Here is a 19,731-nt window from a genome sequence, read left to right as displayed (position 1 = left end):
ATGTAGTACATACTGGTCGAGTTGTCCATCTGGATGAGGACAAGCCTTCCCTTGAGACATGAGAGGAAGGCTCTGAGCGCTAACGAGATGTCGTTCAGTTCCAGCCAATTGATTTGGTATTCTTGTTCCCGACGGGTCCACGTGCCGTGGACCGAGTGATCCTCCAGGGTGGCTCCCCAGCCCTCGAGAGAGAGGAGTCTGTGGTAATCGTCACCTGTGGTATGGGGGCCTGAAGGGCTTGCCAGTCCACAGGTTGCATTACCTGGACCACCATGTGAGGTCTGGGTGGAGAGAAATGGGGATCTTGATCATTTCGGCCTGAGAGACCCTCTCCTGGTTCCACGACACCACGAAGTGGAGCTGAATCATCATGAGTCTTGTGTGGGGGACGGCCAACAGTACAGCTGCGAAACCCAGGAGATGCTGGTACAACCAAGCCAAAGTATTGCATCTCTGAGAAAGTGGGACGTGGTCCTGATGGCTGAGATCTTGTCCTCAGAGGGGAAGACCCTCTTGGAGCATGTGTCCCAGATGAGGCCAGGAAGGTGAAAGACTGCGTGGGTTGCAGCTGTGACTTCTTGAGATTGAGCGAAATGCCCAGGTCGTGTAGCATGTTCATCAGTGCATGGGAGGAGTGGTGAATTGCTTCTTGAGATGTAGCCTGACGAGCCAGTCATCTAGGTAGAGGTATATATGGAGGCCCTGATCCCGGAGGAGGGCTGCCACAGCATTGATGAGCCTGGTAAAGACCCTGGGAGCCGAGTTGAGGCCAAAAGGGTGGACCTTGTACTGAAAATGGCAGCCCATGATTCCGAACCGGAGGAAAGAATGATGGGGTTGCCAAATCGGGACGTGCAGATAAAAGTCCTTCAGATCCAGGGAGCACATCCAGTCTCCCTTGCACAATGTCTCAGCAATAAAGGCTGGCGTAACCATCTTGAATCTCTGAAGAGGTAAGGAGACGTTGAGGGTGGAGAGGTCCAGCACAACTCTTAGGCCAGCCTGGTTCTTTTTCTGAATGGCGAAGATCTTGGAGGAAAAGCCAAGCCTTGCTGGGAGGCTGTCACTTCCTCCACAGCCTGGCTCAGGGTGAGCGACCAAATCTCTGCCAAAAGAGTTGCTCTCCCAACTTGAGGAGGAAGGAGAGGCAGGAATAGGTAGACGGTACCCTGAGTAGACTACTGACAGGATCCAGGGTCTGCAAAGTTCTGTCACCAAAAGTGTGCGTGAAGAGCAAGCCTGCACCCCCACTGGAGACACGTGGACCCGCAGGGGTGTGTTAAGACTTCTTAACCTCTGAGGCAGAGGCGGCAAGGGGGACTGGAAAAAGCCCTTGTCCCCCTTTTTGTTGCTTGCGCCGACTAGGGGTCGGCGAGCGTTCCGGCTCCCTAGACCTCCGATCCTGGAAGCCGCGGAAGCCTCCAGAAGAGCAACCCTTATCCGAGTGTTGCTGAGACTGGGAGTATGCTTTGGGTATGGTCTTTGTCAAAATGGATAAAGACTTAGCCATCTGAGAGCTGCTGTTTTTTGTCCAGCTCCTCATCTGTGCTGGAGTGAAAGAGGTCACTGCCCTCGAAGGGCAGATCTAGAATGCGTTCCTGGACATCTTGGTTGAACTTGGTTGCCCTGAGCCAGGCCATCCTTCTCATGTCTGTGGCAATACAGACACGTCCAGAGGCATCAATGTGTGCCAGGGTGGACTCCATGATATCCTGAGCCACAAGCTTGGCTTCAGCTAGCCCCGCCTTAAAACGCGATTGGCTGTGGGCGGGGAGTTCTGGGAGGAAATCGGCAAATTCCAGCCATAATCTCTGGTTGGCGTCTGCGTTAGCCTGTCGCAGATGCAAGGAAGCTTCTTAACATATGCCTCCAAGGTTTTCTCCTCCTTGCCTAACAGCGCAGTAGATGACAAAGACGACTGAGGCTTGGAGTACAGCGATGGCGCAGCAATCGCAGAGGAGTGTGGGAGGAGAGCAGGAGTGTATCCCCTCTCCATCTGCCTGTAATTGGCGTGCAGGCGGCGGTTGACTGGCTGGACAGAGTGGGGTTTGAGCAAACCCTTCTTGGCAAGGGACACCACGTCGGTCTGTAGTGGAATCCTCGTTCTGGCAGAAGGGCGCCTTATGAGGACTTCAGCGAGGACACCCTCTGCCAGTTGTTCTGGTTGGGGGAGGCCCAGGTATTTCGCCAGGCCTGAGAGATGCTTGTGGGAGGCCCTGGTTGATGGTGTGTCAGGATCCTCCTCCTCATCAGTATCCCGATGGTCTGGGGGATCCTGTGGAGGAGGATGAGGAGGCGGCTGGGGCACTGGAACAACAGCCGGAGGCTGAGGAAGAGGAGGAGGCGGCTGGTATGGCACCGGCTGGGGAACCGGAGGAGGCAACTGCGCTGGAGCCTGAGGCGTTGGCGGAGGAGTCTGTGGTGCCACGAGCATAGCGGGAAGGACTTCCCTGACTGCATCCTTGATGAAAGCCCCCATCTGAGGAGACTTCATGAGGCAGAGGAACCTCTCGAAGATCCGGTCCTCGCTGGCCAAAGAGGAGGAGGCGGGCACGGATGGGATAGCTAGAGGCAGCTGAGGCCGCTGCCGACCCTGTACATACGGACGCAAAGGGAAACAACCTTGCACAGACACGTACCTGGTTGATGCCACCTAGATGAACAAGTTACTTCTTACCTTGTAACGTTCTTTCGACGGGATGTTCCTCCGACGTATTCCTCATCTTAGATATATCCTTCCAGCTCTGCTGGCCTCGGAAAAATGTTTCTCCAGAGGGCGCTGCGCGTCGACGTCCCTCGAGTCGATGACCCTCGACAGCCGCCGTATCGACGCTCGACGTCATCCTGCCAATAAAGGCCGCGCGCAGCGTCCGTTGCTCAGTTCCGTTTTGTAGCCCACAGTATTACTGTCTGGACTAGACTAAACACCCTGAAGGAGCGTAAGCTGCAACAACAAGGGAAGTAAAACTGCGGGGATGGATGGGAGGGTCGATGAGGAATACGTCGGAGGAACATCCCGTCGAAAGAACGTTACAAGGTAAGAAGTAACTTGTTCTTCGAAGGGATTGTGTCCTCCGACGTATTCCTCATCTTAGATAGGCTCCCATAGCAGTATTCTATATTCGGAGGAGGGAGTACTGACTTCACGCTGTCTTCTATTGGTGAATAGAATGCAGTACAGCCCTTCCAAACCTAGTCTCTTGACTAGAGGAGGAATCCAGATTGTAAAAACGTGTAAAGGTATGGACAGACGACCATGTAGCGGCCGCACATATGTCTTTAATCGGCACGCCTCTTTTGAGGGCCGATGAAGCTGCAATACCTCTGGTCGAATGAGCCCTAAGGTTTTGAGGGGGCTCTTTCCCTGCCAGTTTATAACATTCCAGAATGGCTAGAATGATCCATCTGGAAATGGTCTGCTTAGTTATTGGTAACCCCAGCTTGTGACCTGCGTAGCCTACAAACAGCTGGTCTGCCTGTCTTATCCTGGCTAGTCTACTAATGTAAAAACTTAAATCCCTCCTAGGGTCTAGTCTGTGTAACCTCTCTTCCTCTTTCCCCGGGTGAGGAGGAGGATAGAAAGATGGTAGGATAATCTTCTGAGAGATATGGAATTCAGAGACTACTTTTGGGAGGAAATTAGGCCTCACTTGCAGGACAACTTTGTCTTTGTGAAAGATTGTATGAGGGGGTTTACAAGAAAGAGCTTGTAATTCGCTCACCCTTCTAGCAGATGTAAGTGCTATTAATAAAACAGTCTTAAGGGTAAGGAATCTTAACGAACAAGAATGGAGTGGTTCGAAAGGTGTCCCCATCAGGAAAGTTAATACTAAGTTTAAACCCCATAGGGGAACTTGGAATGGTCTTGGGGGATAAACATTGGTTAACCCCTTTAGAAACTGTATTACCAAGGGTAATTTGAAATAGGATGGTTCCTCCGCAGTACGCTTAAAGATAGATAGCGCTGCGAGATAGCCCTTAATGGTGCCAACTTGAAGGCCTGAATTTGCCAAATATAGTAGGAGGAACAAAACCATTGGTGTACCACATGAAAATGGGTCGATATTCTGTTCTCTACACCAGCTGCAAAATCTGTTCCAATGGCAGCGGTATAAAGACTTTGTTGCTGGCCTCCTTGCCGAAAGCAACACCTCCATAACATCATCAGGGAGGTCCCAATCCTTGTACCTCAGCCGTTCAGAAGCCAAGCGTGAAGGTTGAGGGTTTTGATGTCTGGATGGAGAACCTGACCTCCCTTCTGTGAGAGTAGGTTCTCTCTGAGAGGAAGTCGAAATGGAGGGCAGATGGACAAGTCTAGAAGGTCCGGGTACCACGTTCTCCTGGCCCAATCCGGGGCAATTAGGATCATGGTTCGCCGGAATCTTCTCAACCTCCTGATCATTTGAGGAATGACAGGGACCGGTGGGAACGCGTACAGAAGCGGAAACTCCCAGTCCACTATGAACGCGTCTCCCAGAGCTCCTCTCGGAGGAAATTCCCTTGAGCAGAACAGGTCGCATTTCCTGTTTAGGCTGGTGGCGAACAGATCTACCTGAGGGGTTCCCCAAAGGGCGAAGATCTCTTGAAGGACTTCCTGAGCTAGCTCCCACTCGTGGGAGACTGTGTTCTGCCTGCTCAGAGCGTCCGCTGTCAAGTTCTTTTCTCCGGCTAGGTGAACTGCCGATAGAGAGATTCCTTCTTGGATTGCCCAAAACCAGAGCTGCATCGCCTCTCTGCACAGGGGTAGTGATCCTACGCCTCCTCTTTTGTTGAGGTAATGCATGGCCACCGTGTTGTCCGTCATTATCAGGACGTTCTTCCCTTGTACAACTGGCAGGAAAGCCTTCAACGCAAGTTTGATGGCTCTCAGCTCTAACAGGTTGATGTGTAGTCTGGACTCCGATGGAGACCAACGACCGCTGATGGTCAAGTCCTTGGCGTGGGCTCCCCACCCCGTGAGTGAGGCATCCGTGACTACTGTTATCTCCGGCCAGGGTTGCCAAAACTGTTCTCCTTTCAGAATGTTCTCCTGACAGGCCCACCACTGAAGGTCTCGAGCCACCCTGCCGGGAACCTGAAGATCTGTCATTCTCCCTGAGAATTGTGACCACTGAGTCCTCAGTGCCCACTGGAGGGGTCTCATTCTCAGGCGAGCCTCTGGCACAAGGAAAATGCAGGATGCCATGAGGCCTAGCAACCTCAAAAAGTCGAAAGCTGGGAGACGTTGGGCAAGTTGGAACTTGGTAACCATCTGTAGAATATCTTGAGCCCTCACCTCTGGTGGCGAGGCTTTTCCCAGGGAAGTATCCAGGATCGCTCCTATGAACTGGAGTCTCTGCGATGGTATCATTTGAGACTTCTTTAAATTGAGGGAGAAGCCCAGCTTGTGAAGGGAGTAGCATACGTGATTTAGCTGGATCTGAGCTTGCTCCGGAGAAACAGCCCTGATCAGCCAATCGTCCAGGTAGGGGTAGACGTGAATCCCTTCCCTCCTTAGACTTGCCGCCACTACCGACATTAACTTGGTGAAGACCCTCGGGGCGGAGGTCAGCCCAAAAGGCAATACTCGAAATTGATAGTGAGAGTTGCCAATTGCGAACCTCAGGTATTTCCTGTGTTTGAGATGGATAGGCACATGGAAATAAGCGTCCTGAAGGTCCAGAGATACCAACCAGTCCTGAAACTGAAGGGCCTGGAGGATCTGAGAAAGAGTGACCATCTTGAATTTGTCTTTCCTGAGGAATTTGTTCAATTCTCGCAAGTCCAAGATGGGTCTCAGTCCTCCGTCTTTCTTTGGAATGAGAAAGTAAGGGGAGTACCAGCCCTTGTTCCTCTCCGCTACAGGTACCGGTTCTATGGCACCTTTCTCTAGCAGGTCTATAATTTCCTGCAAGAGGAGCGGATCTGGAGCTTTCTGAGAGCTGATCCCCGGTGGATGACTGAGGTATACGTAGGAAAGGTAGGCAGTAACCTTGGGCAACTGTTTCCAATGCCCAAGCATCTGACGTGAAAGCCTGCCATTCCGCCAGATGTTGAGTCAACCTGCCTCCTACAGGTGTCCTGTGAGGGAAGTCCTCAGAGTGGTTTTGGGGCGGCTGATGCAGATGCCGATGGTAAAGAGGCACCTGCTGTTGCTGCGGCTTTAGAATATCTACCCCGTCCACCTCGGGTAGTTCTTCTTTGACCCCTTTGAGCCGGTCGTCCTCTACCTCTTCCGAATGAGGAGTAGAAGCGAAACGACTTGCCCCTCGCAGAGGTTCCTGTGGGACGAAAAGGAGTCTGACGGATTGCAGCTCCTAGGGATTTTGCTGCTGCTTTTGAAGTTTGCAGTTTCTCTAAAGTGTCATCCGCCTTTTTCCCGAACAAAGAAGAGCCATCAAATGGCATGTTCAAGAGCCTGGCTTGCACATCTGGGGCAAAACCCGACTTTCTCAACCAAGCGAACCGCCTGGTTGATGTACTTGCCGCCATTGCTCTGCTGATACGGTCAGCCGAATCAATGCCCGTCTGGAGGGATTCGCACATAGCGTCTTTACCGTCCTGTATAATATTCAGGAACGCATCCCTTTCTTCTCCCTCCGGGATGCAGTCAGCCGCTGTAGAAGCACACTCCCAAAGTGTATGGCTGAACCTAGCAAGGGTGCAAGTAGCATTAACAGACTTTAACGCCATGCTACATGCTGAAAAGACTTTCTTAGCCATAGCATCATATTTTTTATCGTCCCTGTCCTGTGGGACAGTAGGATAAGCCGTCTTGACGTCGGTAGAGGATGCTGCTTGTACCACCAGACTTTCTGGGGATGGATGTTTAGACAAGAACTCTGGGTCTGTGGAAGATACCCTTACTTTGCAGACAGTTTTTTTATTTACTGCTGGTATTACATCTGGGGTTTCCCAGTTTGTCATGATCTTTCTCTGAAGAGCTTTATGAAAGGGCACCACTGGATCCTCTTGTGGGCCTTTGTCAAGAATATCCGTGAGGTCATCTTGCTGGAAAGATTGTGAAGGTGTAGAACACCCCATGGACTCTGTAATTCTGGCCATTAAGGCTCTGTAGGGGGTTTCAGCATGCTCCCCCGGGTCTGGTTTAGCAAAATCCACCTCAGGGGAAGTGTCTAAACCACTTGCCTCATGTAAAGAATCATGAAGATCCTTTAATCTGCGCTCTTCAGAGGAAAATTCCTCTCTAACTGGGGTTACAGGTCCCTGTAACTCAAATGTGTCTTGTTCTGACAAATCACCCTCTTCTAAAATTGAGGATATAGTTCTCAATTGTTCTGAACTAATAAAGGGAGTAAATCCCATTTCCAAATCAGAGGGTGCTGAACTTGTCATTATTGGCCTCGAAAGCGTCAATGTCGTCGACGCCGACGGCTTCGAGCGTGGCGTCGAAAACAGAGGTGGAGGCCTCGAGGACCTCGACAGAATTGGAATTTTACTCGACAATATCGACGCCATCGACGTCGAGGGCCTGGGAATCGTCACTGGATGTGTGGTCACCGTGACTTTTCTCGGCGTCGACGCCGGTGTCGAGGCCGGCGTCGAGTCGACAGACCTGTGTGTCGAAGGTCCCTTCGACAACGGCGTCGAAGACCTCGACGGAACCTTCGTCGACGGCGTCGACGGAACCTTCGAGGAAGGTTTCGAGGTCATAGTCCTACTCGAGGGTTCGAGACGCGCTCGAGAGGTTTCTTTCGCCGGGTACTGCGACTCGCGGCGTTTTTGACCTTTGGGTCTTTCGACCAGAGCATCGCTCTCGGCAGTCTTCGAGGGGGTCGAGGCCGCTTTCTCGAAGACGCTCATCATGTTTTTTCTGAATTCCTCCCGTTCAGCCCGGGAACTGTGTTTCGTGGGGCAAGGGATTCTTTTTGGCGAAACAGAGGAAGAGGAAGACGGAGAAGGGGATCTTCGACATCTCCTCTTCGAGTGTTTCGATCTCGAGGAGTGATGAGACCCACTCCGAGATCTGGAGCGTGAATGGTGACGAGGAGACTAATGTCTCGACTTCGTCGAAGAGGAAGAAGCTTTAAAAGTCTTACCTTTCTCCAGCTTCCCCCTATGCTCCTTCAGGGTCATGGACATACAGTCCTCGCACTCCGAACAATGGTGTTCGACTCCCAAGCACCACAGACAATTTCTGTGAGGATCGGTCAACGACATCTTTTTCCCACAATCTCGACATTTTTTGAAGCCGGATCGAGGGGTTGTCGGTTCCGACGAGGAAGCCATCGAGTACGATTCGAATAACTCGAAGTAAATAGTACTAAGAACTGAGCAACGGTATTCCGAGGCACCAAGTAGCGCGGAAAAACGGAACTGAGCAACGGACGCTGCACGCGGCCTTTATAGGCAGGATGACGTCGAGCGTCGATACGGCGGCTGTCGAGGGTCATCGACTCGAGGGACGTCGACGCGCAGCGCCCTCTGGAGAAAAAATTTTCCGAGGCCAGCAGAGCTGGAAGGATATATCTAAGATGAGGAATACGTCGGAGGACACAATCCCTTCGAAAGTCGTTCTTCGCCGAAGTCACGCAGAGGCGTCGAAAGGGTGTCATTTTCTGGCACGTCGGCCATTTTGTTGAGCTGCCTACCACGTGGCTGCAACGTGTTGCTCGGCTCACTGGGGCCCAACCTCTGCCAAGTCTCTTATGTGTGAGGCGCGCGACTTTCCCCACTCCTCTGGCACAGGCCCGGTAACAGAGCATAGCAGCCCCTTAACACTGGCACCGGGAGGATCTGAGGACCCCTCAGCCCGGAAGCCGGTAGCAGTGACAGCCTCATTGTGTGCGTGTTGGTATAAGGACCTGACCGCTACCTCCCGCATAGGAGAGTCCCAGGAAAGGAGTCTCGCTTGTGGGGTGCGGATGAAAATATAGGCCCTACCTCAGGCCTGGATCGATGTTTCACAAAGTTCTTGAGATCCTCAGGAGGAGACCGCTGAAAGAGCTCCCTCCACCTGGCTTGTCTGTTCAGCGCTTTCGAGGACAGCGAGCCGCACGCCGAACAGGCTTGCTAACCGTGGTCTGGGCCAAGGCAACGTAGGCAGAGGGTGTGGGGTTCTGAAGTCAGGAAGAGCCTGTTGTAGGATGGGCACCTGCTGAACCCAGTCAAGGTCAACATGCGCCAGGGAAGAGCTGTGGCGTCTGAGGCCCCAGTACCTAATGGATAAAAGAAAAAAGATGATCTAGAGAAAGAATCCGCGCGTGGAATTACAAGGCCGAAGCCAAACCCAGGAGAGCTGGTGAATTCGGCTCGTTCCCATCGATGCGGAAAAGGGGACTGGGGTGTGGCGCTGGAGGGCGGAGTCAGAGCAGCGCATGCTCCCAGGGCAGCACATCCGCGTGCCTCTAAATGTAGAGGGGAAGATTTTTCTGGTGAAAAAGGTTCCGTCTCCCCTGCCTCGCGAGGGACGCCCATGCAGTATGGAGGAACGGGGGACTATGGACTAAGAGTACGTTAGTCACTACGGTCAGTAACTTATAATAAATGATTTACAAAACCAGACACATAGGAAAGCACCGAGTCCAGACCACATTACAAGGGGTTCAGATGCCTCAATAGAAGTGCCACAAAGCAGGCCACTTGCATTTGTACTGATCTGCATAGATTCCAGGCATACCTACCTTTCAGTCATCAGGTGTGAAAGGTTCTGACAACCTTTCCTTATCTCCATCAAACCAAGTTATCAGGCATTTTGAAGGGCTCCTGCATATGTTCACTCAAGTGAAGGCCTCTCATCATTTATTTTTGATTTTATTGTGTAAAATGCAGAACTAGCTTGAGAAAAGAGGAGCTCTGTACAGGGTGTGGGTAGCCAGCATATGGCGTGCCACCTTTTAACAGTAGCAGAGTGCTGCGAGTTACAGTATGTGCGCCAGTCTGTACATCCACTGGGATTAATCCTTGGTCAGGTGGTGTTGGAAAAACCACATTTACAAAGACTTCAGAAATTGCAGAATTGTTGGGGCATACAGAGCTAATAACGGGGTTGAGTTCCAAAGCGTTGGTGCGTGACAAGCAGGATGGTTTGCAGAAGCTCTTTGCGGCAGAGTTGTAAGTCGAGCCGGTAGGTCGATTACCTGTACAAGGAGCATGAGCCACCAGATATGTGGAGCATAGCCGCCAGGTACGCTGGTGTGCCACTTGTGACTGCTTTGGAGATGATGCATCCAGTCTTGCACAGTAGCCTGAGCTAAAGAAAAAGTCAATTTAGTTTGCACAGGATGGGTGTGATTCAGCCAAATTTCAAAGCATCTGTAATAAGACGTGCTGCAGCGTGATGGACTGCTTTTAGGGGAGCCAAGTGAGCAGCTAGGATCCCATGTCAGGACGACATTTCCCACCATCTATGTACAAGACCATAGTGGCCTGCACTACGCTTCATAAGTCCTGCAGCAGGATGAATGGTTTGATTTTGCAAAGGGTGGAGATTTGGAACCAGGCCATTTGGGTATCTGGACTGTTTCTGGACCAGCTACTTTCAATGGTGAAGCCTGAGGATTTTGCTGAATCCGAGAGTTCAAATCATTCTAGGTGCATATTTGCACCACTGTTGAACAACTTGTTTTCCGTGAGAACTGATGAGGACGAATTCAGTATTGGATGGGTTAAGTGTGACATAGGCAGTCGACATCCAGGAATGGATGATGGCTAGATCATCCTAATTGGGATTTCAGTATGGTTTTGGCAGCTTTTGCTTGCAAGCCCTTTGATCTTGGACCCCATGACCTCTACAGAGATCTGCTTTGTCTCATGGAAAATGGGTTTGTAGTAGCGGTCTCATCTGCCCAAGCGGTCAAGGGGCTCTACATTGCCCTTTTCATTGATACAGGATGGCAGGCTCATGCTGTGAGGGTTAAAGCTACTTTAGTGGACTTCCAGAAGGATGACCACCCAGGAAGTCCACGAGGCCGGTACTGACCTTGCCCCGTGAGTTTGGAAAGCATTACTGCTTGCATGTCTGCTCTCAGCTTAATTCCCAACTTGGCCAGTAGTGCTTCAGAATTTATTTTATTCAAAGTTAGGATCTCCTGCCGTTCTAGATTACTTTGCTTAATCTCCCAAGAGTATGGAGGAAAGGGCCATGACAGAACTATGTAAAGCATCTTGTGCTGTGTGACCAAACTTTCAAGAACCAAGCCAATACAACCCAGGCTTAGGGGGGATGGTGCTGCAGAACTGAAGCTAAACTCAGACAATGTCCTCTGGGGCAGGGAGATCAGGGGAGCCAACAAGAGATTGAGATCCCAGAACCATAAACTCACCAGCTAACAGGAAAATAACAATCATGGATACCAGTCTGGATAACAAATTGCTTGGCATCCTGTGCATGAATGAAACTGAAGAATAATGTACAAAAATAGACATCCCTTAATGAGATGGAAATATAACCAGCTGAAACGTTTTAAGAGGGCACTGCGTTCTCGGGTGACCATGAGGTCCATCGTAGGGTTGCCCCACTAAAAAAAACAGCTCCTGAACTAAGTGAGGGTGTAATTCCCATTGGCGTTACACATAGACACAACTGATGGTGTTCTACTGCCAGACTGTTCTACCCCGGAAGGTGGCAGGCCAGAAGAATGTTGAGTCCAGGACCATTCCAAGAGACCCACTGATGGAAGGGTCAGCTGTTGAGATCCCAAGCACCTCTGCTTGTTGATATAAAACATCAGTCATGTTGTCAGTAAAGATCACAACCAAATGGCCTGCAATGTTAGGAATTATTGCTTTTAGGACATTGAAGGTCGCATTCAATTTCAGCACATTGATCAGCATCAGTCTTTGGAACCATGACCACAAATCGTGGACTTGCAAGCTGTTCATTGTAGCCACATCCTCGAAGGGACAAATCGGTTGTCTAAGTCAGACGAGAGATCTGAAACTGGCTCCCCCAACCTGGACATCAAATATTTTGCTTCACCAAAGCAGGTCCTGCCTCAGACTATCTGGGATATGGATAGGCATAGGCATCATTTGGGGTTGAGTGGATTGGCCCAAGACCCAAGCTATAGAGCTGCAAGAGTCTCGTTCAGAGCCAGGCCAATCGAAATAAGACTACAGGAGCCCATCAGACGTAGCAGCCTCTGTAACCAAGTGGGTCTGTCATGGTTGAGAAAGGTGTTGCAGCTCAAAAAGAAGTGTCCTGAATGCTCTATCTAACTCCCCCCGTGGGGGGCGAGGGGAAGACTCGGGTCACCTTTGTATCCGCGCAGAAACAGATGAAATTCAGCCTTCAGGAAGTAGTCACTGGAAGGTTCTACTTTAACTCCATGCCAAGTGAGACTGCCCTTTGTATACCTAAATACCTGGTTGTTTACTAGTCCGCAAAAAAGGAAAACCGTGCTTATAAGCTTGCTTTTGAAGTTGAATCCACTGGTATCAGTCTTCCCCACATGCCAATAGCAACCACAATGGGACAAAGAACTTTCCTCAAGCACAGGACCATTCTGAACAAATAACAATCGGAACACACTAGAATAATTATCACAATGCAACTGAATGCCTGCCAGTACTTCTCTCACTAACTCCAGCAGAGCTTACTCTGCATATTTTTGCAACACGGCTTCAAATCCAGTACCAGAATCAGAGTGCAACCCTAAAACACATCATCCTTCGAGCAGAACTCTGGTAGCAAACTAAAAATGATACCAACACCTGGGGCTTCATCGGTATCCACTCAACCTGGCCTCCCCACCAGGAACCACTTACAAACGTACAAGCATACAGAAAACTGCCTCTTCCAATCCGCACTAAGGAGATGGTGCATGTTTCTTGCTCATCTAGTATCCCCTCTCTACACCAACCTATTTTTCTATCAGAAACCCATGCCAAGATGCTGCAAAAGATTCAACAGTGGCACTATATGAAAGCACTTTAATTGCATTTAATAAACAAATGGCTATCGCCACAATAGATCGCATACAGCATTAAAAGTGGATAATCAATGCCAAAAGGGAATGCACTGCCATTTCAATATATCTTTTGTTGTTGCCAGTAATATGTGGCCATGAATCAGTGTATTCAAATATAAACTGCAGTGGGTTACTGTTCACAGAACATGTTAATAGGGCAATATAATCTAGCTCAGACACTACAGTGTACATTTTCAAATCAATTTGGAATACAAAGAAAGCAACACTTTCTCACTTACTTCTGCATGAGAGGCTTGCACACACTGATATGTGTACTCCAATCTTTCTTCTGGCATGCTTCGGAGCAATAATATGCCTGTTTACACTGGCCACATCTTAGTGATCCTAAAAGAAAACATTAGTCATTTCGGCAATCCACGATGAAGACTACACTTTTTAAAGAAATGAACAAGAAGAAACCCCCATTAAGATTTAAGTTCTCCAATATCTTGGAATCCACTACCTCAAAGTAAGAACAAACTGGGCAGAGCCACACTATGTAGGGATCTCACTTAGTCAATCTTGCTGTGGCATATCGTTTTAATGGCGAGCCACAAAGAATTCCATTTGCTAGGCAGCACAATTTCCCATGCTGTAAGAAATAAGTTACTAACATACTCCCAGTCCATAGACCTCTTTCCTCCGTACTGCAGGACCTCCCTTTTCACCAGAAAAAACATTCTTCCCTTTAAATTTAGAGGCGCGTGAGGGTGTGTCCCTGGGAGCATGCGCTCCCCCGATTCCGACCACCACTCCTCAGTCCCCAATGACGCGTGGAAAATATTACCATTGCCTCATGACACCAGTTTTATCAGGGGGGAGGATGGTGGGCGGTATGGAGGAAAGGCGACTATAGACTAGGAGTACGTTATCACTACGGTGAGTAAATTCTAATTATTCCAACGTCCCGTCCCCTTTCCTCCATACCGCACGGGCGATTACAACTGAAAGTAGCCCCAGGGTGGAGCAGTGACCCTCATTAAGAAAACAAGTTCCTTAATACTGCCTGTCCAAAAGCTGCATCTGACCTAGAGCCGGCATACCAACAGTAGTGCGAAGGTAGAAGGAGTGCTGATCTGCCACGGCACGTGTCTCTGGAATGCGACTGCCATGACCTAGCATGGGCATGCATGTTCGCTGGAAGTGGTTTGTGCTGCCCCTCATAGGAAACATTGATGGCCGAAACCATCCAACTTGCTATGGAGGCCTTAGAAGCCTGGACACCCCTCCACCACCACCCCGAAGGTGACAGAGCCTCCGACTTGAGTTAGCTCTTGGTGCTGTCCAGAAAGAATTTCACAGCGCTCCTGACATCTAGACAGTGCAAGATACTCTGCGCATCGCTCTTCAGATCTGCAAAGAAAGTAGGTAACACCATCTTGGTATGCCGGCTCTAAGTCAGACACGGCTTTCGGACACGCAGTATTAAGGAACTTGTTTTCTTAATGAGGGTCACCGCTCCACCCAGGGGCTACATTCAGTTGTAATCGCCCATGCAGTATGGAGTAAAGGGGACCGGACGTAGGAGTAATTAATAGCTACTCACCATCGGCTTATTGCCTTACGGAACAGCTTGCCACGCTTATGTACACCTCCACTGCCATCCCGCAGCATACAGGTCCTCACTGAGCCTGCTCTCTACACCTTTCTTCGTGTGAAATGTCCACTTCTCTCCCTAACTCCATTGATACCCCTAGCCCCTCCCCCACTCCCTTTCTACCCTCACTATCCTGCCCAACGTAAAATGCTACTTCTACCTTGCGAGCAGCGACCAAAACCAGCCTCTCGGTCTACCTTGCATTTAGACTTCACAGGCTAAGGGCCCGCACCAATCCTTTACAATATCAAAGTTGCCCCAGGTCTACGGTTCTGAGGAACCTTATGCTGGGCTCTCACTCACCACCTCACCATGTATCCACATGCATAGACGATAAACACCCCATGCCTGCTACCTCCACCAAAGTCGCGACCAAAATGATCCCCCTGAGGCCAAAACCTCTCCCCGACAACACACAGGCCACACCTGCTTCTTGCGACTCTCTCCACGACACATTCAACCACGACTGGCCCGCTGGGAGTCTCCTACCCCTCCGTCCACTGCAGCCACCCTCTCAAATGTGCCCTCAAATACATGCTCTCTCCCGGCCTATGCCACTAAGATCTGCAACCTTCTCTCCAATCTCGACCTCGACTTCCTAGCCATCACAGAGTCTTGGATTCACAAATCAGCGGGTCCTGACATCTCTCTAGCTCTCCCCCCAGGCTACACCATCCACCGGCAAGACAGGCAGCATACAAAAGGTGGTGGAGTAGCTATTATAATCAAAGAAGCTCTATACCTCAGAATAGCCAACTCCCCATTGCAAGGCAACACAGACCATATCTGTGAAATTATCCATTTCCCCTAACTGCACTTTCACCATCCATACTGTCTAACCGGCCACCAGGCCCAGCTTCTGATTTTCAGGGTAATTACTCTAGCTCCTTGGGGATAACCTTAAGACTTCCATTGAATGCATTCTATTTGGTGACTATAACTTGGACCTTAATGACCCCAAAGACAAAGCAGCTAAAGCACTGGCCAAAGAACTCAAGGACTTGGGTTTCGTGCAAAGAATCACAAACCCCACCCACAAAAAAGGCTGTACCTTAGACTGGGTAGCTGACCACAACTGCTCCGTTAATGTCAGCTCCAACACCCCTTGCCTTTGGACTGACCACCATCTCATTCAATTCACCATTCCTAGTACGACTGCCACTAAAATAGCCACCTCTGCACCACCGGCGCTAGCTAGAAGTGCACGTAAACTTTCAAAATATAACCTCTTACTTTTTCCTGGAGCCCCTGCTATTAAGCTCCCTTTTTCCAAGGACCCAGGCATTCTAGCACATCTTTACAAGGACCCCCCTCAAACTAGTAATTGACCCCATCTCCCCACTACAACCACAAAAATCTAAAATACATGCAAGCTACTTCTTGGTACAGAGCAGAATTTAAGGCCCTATGTACCCTTAAACGTAATGCATGGACCAAATGGCAAACTAATCCCAATGACACATCGAAGGAGTAATTAAAAAAAGCTGTCTGTCCACTATAAAAAAGCCATTATCCAAGCTAAAGCTAATTCCTTCAACACCAGAATAGCGAAAGCCCAGTCCCATTCTAAGGAAATGTTTTCCATTTTCAGAGACTTCGTCACTCCTACTAAGAGCTCTGATGACATCTTTAAAGATGAAGCATGGTGTTCAAGTATTCAATCAGCCATGCTCAATAAAAAAGACCTCCTGCAGAACAAAATACGATCTCACTATGAAGCCCTTCCCAGGTATAACCCATCTCAGTCACCCATCAACACCACTTTTTATGACAACTGCCTCTTCTCCTTCAGAGATATTACTGAAACTGAAATACTAAACCTCCTCAAACCGTCTATCTGCAAAGGTGACATTTGTCCAGCTAACATCAAAGATTGTGCTGACTCCCTTGCACCTTTTTTTACAGACTTCATGAATTCCTCCTTTGCATCCGGCCTTGCCCCGCCCGGTCTAAAAAAAACCTTCACTACACCCCACCTGCCCAAACAACTACAGCCCCATTACCACAGTCCCGTTCCTCTTAAAAAAAAAAACAAGACAGCATACATTCAAATCCAGCACTTCTTAGAGTCCAACCACATCCTTGGTAAGAGGCAATCTGCCCTTCTTGACCTTAAAAAACAAATAATGGAAATCATGGACGAAGGCAAACCAGCGCTTCTCCTCCTCCTGGATCACTCTGCTGCGTTTGATCTTGTGGACCAGAAGACGCTCAGCAGACAGCTCACCAACACAGCTCAATTCTCCTCAGCAACCACCACTTGTGTTATTTCCTTCCTGGAAGCCGGTAAGATAGCTCAGCAGGTTGAGCGCTCGCTGCTGCGATCTATGTGTGGTGTGCAGGTTGCAGGTTTGAATCCCGGCAAGGCCAATTCAGTCTTTCATCCTTTCGAGGTCGATTAATGAGTACCAACTTCGGTTGGGATGATAAACGTATGTAAATATGGTCTCTAAAGCGCTTTGGCTTAAGGCGCTATATAAATAAATCATCATCATCATTCCCCAACAAGGCGTGTGCAGCACCTACTACCATCCACTGCAGTGTCCTCCAAGGCTCTTTCACGGCACTCACGCTATACAATCTGTTCACTAAGCCTAACTATGCTGAAGATACTCTAGTACTCATTCCTCTCACTGGTTCTTATGACCAAGAAGACAAGTCTCTCCACAAGATTTACGCCCCCATTCAAGCATGGATAGCAGCAAATGGGCTTTGTCTCAATCGAGACAAAACTGAGAATTTCATAGTTGGCCCTAAAGAAACTCAGCAACTTAAACAATATAGCGACTTCACCATTGATAATTCAATCATCTGTCTCACCATCAGTAAATACCCTAGGGGTGTAACTGGATTCCACGCTTGCAATGTCTCGCCAGGTGAGCGCCATCGCCTCCTCAGCGTCATTCACAACCAAACTAATAAATGCAGTTAAACCTTACCTGTCCAAAGAGAACTGCCTTTCAATTGCTAGAGCCACCATTGGTGCCAGATTAGACTATTGTAATGTCCTTCTAGCTGGGACAACAGCTACAAATTAGAATAAACTTCAAGTTATTTAAAATAATGCTCTCAGAGCCGCATTAAATATCCCCAAAAGAAACCATCTCTCACAGGTTAGGCGGCGGGCCCATTGGCTTCCTGTCAAAGAACGGATTACTTTCAAGACGCTAGCCCTGACTCGTAAGTGCCTTGCGCTTACAGCCCCTACCCACCTGTCTGAGAAAATTGTCAGAGCCACCTCTTCCAGACCCAAGAGAGTTCATCACGGCAACCAGTTGTACATTCCCACAATAAAAAAGGGCCAAAGCAGGAGGCGCCAGCTTCATTCACATTGCGCCTAAATTATATAATACCTTACCAAACTCTCAGGGCTGAGACCTTACATATGTCCTTTCGGAAAACATTGAAAACTATGCTCTAATCCATGCCACTCTACATCAATCATCGGCCCTTGTGCTTCCTCTACACAGACCCTCTCCATCCTGCCCTTTTTAACATTGTCACCTACTCCGCTACACCATTGTCATTTACTATGCTGCTAGTAGTTTCACTGTAACCACGAACCACAGCCAAGCTGTCTGTTGTCTCCACTGTTTTTGCTTCCCCACTGATGTTTCATCATGCAACTAAGTAGGCCTTCTTCTAACAGCGCCACAATGCCCCTGGTCTGCTTGTGCGCTATATAAATGTAAAAAATAAAATTAAAATAAATATCTCCTCATTTAAGTAGAACACAGAGACTTTAGGTAAGAACGCGGGATGCGTTCTTAGGACCACCTTATTTCTGTGAAAGGTAGTGTAAGTTTCTGAAGCCACCAGTGCCTGAATTTCGCTAACCCTGCATGCAGAACTAAGACCCACCAAGAGAGCTGTTTTAATGGTGACTAGTCTGATGTCGCGGATGCCATTGGTTCAAAAGGTTTGTGCGCCAGGGCGCCCAACACTGGATAGGCAGTAGAGCCTGGTGAAGCCCGCCAGATGTCGTTTAACCACCAGGTTGGAGGATGAGAAAACGTCGTCCTCTGAATTCCGGTACTCTCCGATGGTCACCAGATAGGTGCGGCATGTGTATTTGCACACCTGAGTGTGTGAGATGTGCAGAGAGGAAAAGCACATTGTGTCCACTTTTTAATTTCGCCCAGTGGCAAAACCTAGTCCATTTGCTTTTGTACTGGTTCCTTGTAGCATCGCTACTAGCGCTCTGTATGATTTCTAGGTTAGCCTGTGACAGGCGCAGATGCTGTAGTGTGACCTGCTCAGGAACCACGCTGCAAGGGCTAACTTCTGCAAAGCAGTGTGGATGACCCTGCCACCCTGCTGTGATAGAGATGGACCGGGCCCAATGGAAAGTGAATCGGAGGCTGGTCCGAGAGGCCATGGTCTCGCAGGCCAACAAGGAGCTATGAGAATGATGCCGAGGTGAAGTGAATATCTTATCTTGCAGATCACCATGTGCACCTGGGGAGTGGGAGGAAGTGCGTATGCGCTAATGCTGTTCCACTGTATCTGTCAGGAGTCACCCAGGGACCCGAAGGCCCTGTCAATAGGCGAACTGAGGTCACTTCTTGTACCAGGTGGCGAAAAGTTCCACCTGAGGCTGCCCCCATCTGCTGACGATTTCCTGAAGGACCTGATCGTTCAATTGCCATTCTTAATTGTCCACTCCCAATCTGCTGAGCCTGTCCGCCTCCAGGCTGGACTCCCCCAGGAGGTGTATTGCGCTCAAGTAAATGTTGTTCTCCGGAGCCCACTCCCAAATGCTGACAGCTAGGCTGCACAGGGGAGGTGACCTGGTGCCACCCTGCTTGTTGATGTAATCCATGCCGGTGGAATTGTCAGTTTGAATGAGGATCATCTTGCCACTGATCAGCAGCAGAAAGGCTTTGGAGCGAGCCAGATAGCTTTCAGCTCTAGCCAATGGATATGGGCCTCCTGCTCCTGCAGGGACCAGACTCCATGGACGCTGTGGTTGTCAAGGAATTTGTGGTGATGGTCAGTTGCGGTGCTGCTTGCCAGAAGGGCCTGCCCGTCTGCAAGTTGCAGTCCGTGCTCCACCAGACAAGGTCCTGGTGGAGAAAGGGAGGAATGCCGACAAGCTCCGCTTGGGAGCCTTTGCTCCAGATTCCATGAGGCTGCGAAGTGCAGCTGCAATCTCCTAATTTTAAGCCTTGTGTGAGGTACTGCCAGTAGGAACGCCACCATGATACCCAAGAGATACTGGTA

At 49.6% G+C, this 19,731-nt stretch overlaps 1 protein-coding gene across 1 annotated transcript in view; it reads right to left on the bottom strand.

The window, feature by feature from the left end:
* The window catches only part of TDRD1 (tudor domain containing 1), a 2,044,642-nt gene that overhangs the window by 1,771,756 nt on the left and 253,155 nt on the right, over positions 1-19,731 (bottom strand). The window contains exon 5 of the mRNA XM_069611868.1: positions 13,151-13,256. Coding sequence (XP_069467969.1) covers positions 13,151-13,256 — 106 coding nt within the window. The remainder of the gene's footprint in view (positions 1-13,150; positions 13,257-19,731) is intronic.

This window comes from Ambystoma mexicanum, chromosome 8 (assembly GCF_040938575.1).
Source record: "Ambystoma mexicanum isolate Mex_15411 chromosome 8, UKY_AmexF1_1, whole genome shotgun sequence".
NCBI classification, from domain to species: domain Eukaryota; kingdom Metazoa; phylum Chordata; class Amphibia; order Caudata; family Ambystomatidae; genus Ambystoma; species Ambystoma mexicanum.
Note: the sequence above shows the minus strand (reverse complement) of the source record. Positions and strands in the feature narration are given on the sequence as shown.